This window comes from Quercus suber, unplaced genomic scaffold (genome assembly GCF_002906115.3).
Source record: "Quercus suber isolate HL8 unplaced genomic scaffold, Cork oak 2.0 scaffold_169, whole genome shotgun sequence".
Classification (NCBI taxonomy): Eukaryota; Viridiplantae; Streptophyta; class Magnoliopsida; order Fagales; family Fagaceae; genus Quercus; species Quercus suber.
The window spans coordinates 1,262,253-1,268,362 of record NW_027069629.1 but is presented as its reverse complement, the minus strand read 5'-3'; the positions used below and the strand labels follow the sequence as shown (position 1 = coordinate 1,268,362).

Below are 6,110 nucleotides of genomic sequence, written 5' to 3'. Positions count from 1 at the left end.
ATAGACGTTTCTTCCTTTTGTGGTTGAACTTTGCAATCTCTTGTTCAGTCTGGGTAACTATAATTTAGAGGTGCATAATTTCGAGTGATTTAGATTCAATTGTCAGTTTCAAAACTTAAACCTGACCTTCTTATGTATTTTATGAGATCCTTCTTGATTGTCGTTTTGTTTGTCACGGCAGGAGCTCATGCATCACATAGGGCTTTACATTGCCAAGGGAAGGGGAGCCAAGGTGGTATCAGAAGTATCATTTGGTGCATGAGAGAGTCATGATGTTGACATGAAATTGTATGGATCTAAGGGCCCGTTTGGCAACGTTGTTCTAGTAACGTTATTTGTATTTTTTTGAAACACGTGTAAGTGAAAAAGTATGTGAAAATACATATAATGTTGTTTAAAAACTAAAAAGTGTTGCTTAAAATGCCATACTAAACAGCCCTTAAGTTTTTCATTTGGAATGATTTCCAACAATATTTCCTTAATAATTAACATTAAACTAAATAGAAAATTCCTCTCAAAAATAGCATTTGGTGAAGCTGTTGATTCCTCAAAGTGTGTAAATCGTTATTTCTAACTTTATGGCCTTAAACAAGTGGGGGAAAAATCCAACTATTATTTCCTACTCATTTTTGATAATTAGTTAGTGCATGATGCATCGCCTTTAGTGACAGCTTTATTTCGTACTCCTTTTACTAAAAAAAAAAAAAAATCTAAGTATCTATAAATAGATTAGTGACAACTATTATCCAGTTAATTTTAGTATTTTACTACAAAATGATCAATATCCTTCACTCAAATTTTATTATATATATCCAAAAGAAAAAAAAAATCAAGAAATATATACCTAATTTGATCAAATAAGAAAAAGCTCAACTCGGGCTTCTTCATGATTTTTTTTTCCTCTTTTGGCTTAGGTGTATTTCTTATGTTATAAGAAACGGTATGTTGCATATGCTTGTACAAGAAATTTAAATCATGCAAAAAGTATTTGATGAATAATATATGTGATCAACATACCTTGGTTTTAGTTGTTTCTAGACTTAATAACTAGAAGGAATTTGTTTTTGTAGTTTCTCAAAAAAAAAAAAGAAAAAAGAAAAAAGGAAGAAAGAACTAGAAGGAACTTGTTTAGTGAACCAAGGTCAATGGGAAGGCTTCCTTAATTACTATTTGCTACTCAACGAGACTTCTTTTTCTTATTTGATCGATTCAAGTAATGTGATTTCTTTTACCAAGTTTTTAAAATTACTCACTTATTAACCTCAATAAGAGAAATCAACCTCGGAAAATTAAAATTTTGCTTAAAATTCCATCAAAATTCCTTATCCAAAAAATACTTAATAGGAATGTTCTCTATCGTTTTGATGTTACAGACTAAACATGTAAAGCACACATAAAGCGTGCTTTATCAAAAGAAACAAAGAAATCCTTTATCTATTGTCAATAATACTTATAAAATTAAAAGGAAAAAAAAAAAAGGAAAGAAAAAGAACTTCTCAAACAAATATAAACGAATTAGAACAATTTACACATTGTGTTCTGCTCTCATACCAGGGTATTTCTTATTCATTGCTGGGGTCATGCAGGAAAAGATTGATGGCTTTTGTTTCTTTTGTTTCACACCAAAGATAAATGACCGCAAAGGAACCCGGTTCCTACTATTCTCTGTGTGTCTCAGCAGAGGATTTGATTGCTTCCTTGATCCAGCAAGCCCGAATTCCTCGTTCAACTTTACCAAAGTCCTCTCAAGTTCAAGTTGGAGTGTAGTCACATGATCCAAACCTGCTTGCAATTCATCTGCAACCCTGTTATTCTCTTGTTTCATGTTCAATACCTCACCTTGGAACTTTGCAGCTTGATAGCTTGTAAACTTGAACTCGTCTTCTTCTGCGCTTTCCTTCAAAGCTGTTGTGATTTCTTCTTGAATGTTGCACAAAGATGAAAATCTGCAATGTAGTTCATCTTTGAGTACTGCACATTGCTCCAGCCACAAAATTAGTTCAGTCTGTATTTCTCTCATGTGTTTGTAGATTGGCCGTGCATCTGATTTCAGAGAATATCTTGCTGAACTTGCCTCTAGCTTCTTTCCTTTCTCCTCAAGCTTCAATATCTCAGCTTGTAAATCTTGGATTCCAGTCTCGAATTTCTGTATCTGATGGAATGAGGTGCTGAATTTTAACCAGAAATCCAAGTTCTCCTCTAGCAGTTCATCAATGTTCATTCGGAGTTTTTCTTCAATTGCTGACATAGTTTCAGGAGGTTGGTCAAGTAGAGTCAACTTGAAGTTGTCTTTCTCTCTTACCAGAGTTGTTAAACCAGTTCCTGCTTTAGGTTCAAAACTTAGATCATCCAACAAATTAGCCTTCTGCAGAAAGTCCGAGGCTTTGGAGTCTTCTGAATCCTTATTTTCATCCAAACATTTCAGCAGAATGTTTACTTTCTGACGTAATGATTTAATCTCTTCATCCTTCATTGCATTAGAACTCTTTAATTCCTTTAGCTGCATTGACGTGTCAAAACTGTTGTCTTGTGATTTCTTCTCCACTTCACTAAGCTTTTTCTTCACATCCTTGTAACTGCGGAGAGTTGTGGTGTACTCTGTTAGAAGCATTTTTTCTCTTTCTTCCAAGCCATTCAAGAACATTTTCTTCCAGTCTGGTTCATCCTCTTGGCCTTTTTCCTGTTCCTTTGGTTTAACAGTAAGAAGATTATCCATATTCTGTGATGAAGTCTGTTTATCATCTTTGTGCTGCGATATCAAGTCCTGCCCTTTCACTGATAGATTATCCGGGTCATTATTTGCCCAGGATTGATACACATCTTCATTTTTAGCAGAAGTGCTGAGAGCATTGTCAGCTTTTGGAGAACCCTCACCAGGATTCAATGGATCATCTTTGTGCTGCAATATCAAGTCCTGACCTTTCACTGATAGATTATCCGGGTCATTATTTGCCTGGGATTGATATACATCTTCATCTTCAGCAGAAGTACTGAGAGCATTGTCAGATTTTGCAGAACCCTCACTAGGATTCAATGGATTCTCTTGTTCTATCAACCCATTTTGTAATCTTATTTCAGCTGGAGATCCCTCTTCTGTTTGTAATGGACCTGCGACATCGAGCTCTTCATCTGGCTTCAAATCCTGCAGTTTCTTGGAACCATCATGAGGATTCAGTGCTTCTATTAGTGCTTCAGACTCTTTCTGCAATTTGACTTCACTTAGAAATTCCTTTTCCTTTTGTGATGAACCTCTCAACTCAAGCTCCTCATCAGGCTTCACGCTTTGCAATTTCTCAGTAAGGTGATTGAGATTTAAACGTGCTTCAGTGAAATGTGTCTGGAGATTGTTATTCTGGTTTTCAAAACTATGGTCTAGGTCCTGAACTGTGTGAAGCTTTTCTTCCATTTCCTTCAGCTTGTAGCTCGAATTGTTTGAACCATCAATAAGCATTGCCTTATCATCTTCCAAATTTCGAATTTGTGCTTGAAGTTCATCAGTTTCTGTTCTTAATCTCTTTACAAGAACAGTCTGTGATGAAACCGCAGTTTCTAAGCTAACCACTTTATTCACAAGCTCATCTATCTTCTCTGCCATCTCTGTCACAGTGAGAGATGCATTGGACCCAACCTCAAAGTGTTCCTTGATCTTCTCACGTAACACCTCCAATTCTTTTCTCTCTTGTGTCACACTGCCGACTTCTTGGTCTAAGCTTGTTAACTCTTCAATTTTCATAGACCTATCTCTGGCATGTGGCTTTTGCTGACTAGTCTGATCACCATGAAACGCACCTTTGAGACTCTCAAACTTCTCCCTGGCATCCTTTATCCTTTGGGACTCAACTCTTGCTTCCTTAGTGGATTTCTCCTGTTTCTCCTGCAACTGAGCCAATGTCTCCACGCATGATTTTAAAGCTGCTTCTGCCATCAATTTCCGAGCCTCATCATCTTCGATAACCATGCCCTCACCGAATTCATCTTGCAAACTGAAAACTCTCTCTTGCATTTCCTTAATCTGATTCTCAATTTCCCAGTATTTTGCTAGCCCATTCTCATAAGAGCTCTTTACAAACTCTTTCTCCGTTTGTAGAGTCAGAATTTGTTTCTGAATTTTGTCGATCTCTTGAAGTGCCTCGGCTTTGTTCAAACCAGATTTAGCAACCGTAGTAGTAGTAGTAGCAGCTGCAGTTTTGAATGTCTTCCTATGTTGCAATTTCTTTGTAGCTGACGTAACGATGCTCTTTAAATCGTTGGTTGGAACCTTTGGAACAACTGGAATATTTGATTTTGGAACCTCTGGAGTCTTTTTTTGGAATCTTGGTGTGGTATCTTCTTCTTCTTCATCCATTGCAAGCTCAACCTGTTCTGGAAAAACAGAAGCAATGGTGGTGTTGGCATTTTGTAGCTCTGTTGATATGTGGTCGTACCTTTCAGCTAGAGCTCTATAAGCTCGATATGATTCTTCCACAAAGTGTATGATCTCTGGCCTCTTTTTGTAGTACATTTCTGCTCTCTTGGCAAAGGAGTCTCCATCCTCTTCGATGAGTTTAAGCACGATTTGCACCTTTTCCCCCATATCTGCAATTCCATAAAATTTGTTAGCTCATCAGGCACAAACTATTTTGATACTGTGAATGTTAGAACTTTTTGTTCGCAGATGAAGGTGTTTCAATTTCTACATCAATTTCAGCTTTCATTGTAGTGGAAACAATATTCTACCAATTAATTTATAAAATTAAAAGTTTTAAACAAAAAAATAAAATTCAGTTTGTCTATTTTAAGGATAAGAAGTCACATCTAAGTAGTATCAATGTAGTAGCTAGGTAAAACCCTCGCACGTTTGTTTGAATTTCATAAAATTTGTACTCCAATAAACAACAGGAACAACAATGGTAGGATGCAGAGTGATCAAATGTTGTACAAAGGAATATAGGGAGCGGATTCAGATTTCAGATTGATCCAAAGGTTGGAGATCCGGATTGAATCAGAGCCGAGGCATGTAAATGTTCAATCCAAATCTTATGAATAGAGACTTTAATTTACAGCAAACCTTAATTAATTTCCAGACCCTTTTTTAGTTGGCATATGACAAACTTACATATGTATCCGGTAGATCATGAACACAAGATCTCACCCTCCACCTTACTCTTACAAACGAAGAAGGTGCCATTTCACATAGAGGTCATCAGTGGCAATTAAATTCCAGACCAATAAAATGAACACCATATCTAACATAAACACCTAAACACTTTTTTTGAGATGATTCCCAGAAAAGAACCTTAATCGAATTATGAATATGGCAGTAACATGGGAATCCAGATTCAATGTATCAGTTATCAAAAACCCATGTCACTGCAGATAACATTTTTTCCACTGCGTTATACAAGAATTCAACGCTCAAACTACAATGCCACCTCAAACCCAAAAAAAAAAAAAAACCAAATATGAATTCTTTCTAAGGAATATTACATAATTTTGAAGGGAAAAAAAAAGGTACCTTGAAGGTTTTGCTCCAACCATTTTGATTGCTTAGTCCTGATATGGCTTGCCCACCACCATGAATATGCATTGCTTGCAGCTCTCTGTAACATTTTTCTTTTTCTGGATTTTCTTCTTCTTCTTCTTCTCTCTCTCTTTGTATATTTGTGTATCTCTCTATGCAAGAAGAGAACACATGAAACCAAATAGAGATGACAAAATAAAAAGAAAGAAAAAAAAGAAAAAAAGAAAGGTTTAGATTTATAAAGACAGAGAGAAGGTGGGGAAGAAATGAGAGAGAGGAAAAATATATGCTGGAAGGGAATATGTCAACAGAACACAACACAGCTTTGTGTGTTTTCAAGTTTTTGGTAGTTTAAAAGTTATGGGATCATGGAGGGGAGCAAACTTCGCTCGCTTTTATTGTTAACTCTGTTTCAAACCAAAATTAAGAATTTGCCAAAAAGGCCCCAAGCCTCACCCAATCACTCACTCACACGTAGCATGTCATGGTTGGCACTGACACAATGAAGGGGTACCTTTCTTTTCTTTCCATTTTTCTCTTTATGCTTTTTAAGCCAACTTTACTTCTTTTCATTTTGTGTTAAATTTCCGTGCAAAAGCTGTTCAAGTAA

General features: G+C 36.2%; 1 protein-coding gene across 1 annotated transcript; it reads right to left on the bottom strand.

Annotated features, from left to right (window-relative positions):
- Window positions 1-1,284: 1,284 nt before the first annotated feature.
- On the bottom strand, window positions 1,285-5,887 carry LOC136069428 (protein NETWORKED 2D-like). The gene is made up of 2 exons (XM_065777949.1): window positions 5,495-5,887; window positions 1,285-4,575 (listed from the first exon to the last, which is right to left on the bottom strand). Exons 1-2 carry the CDS (start codon window positions 5,586-5,588, stop codon window positions 1,526-1,528), a joined length of 3,144 nt encoding a protein of 1,047 aa, XP_065634021.1. The 5' UTR covers window positions 5,589-5,887; the 3' UTR covers window positions 1,285-1,525.
- Window positions 5,888-6,110: the final 223 nt, after the last annotated feature.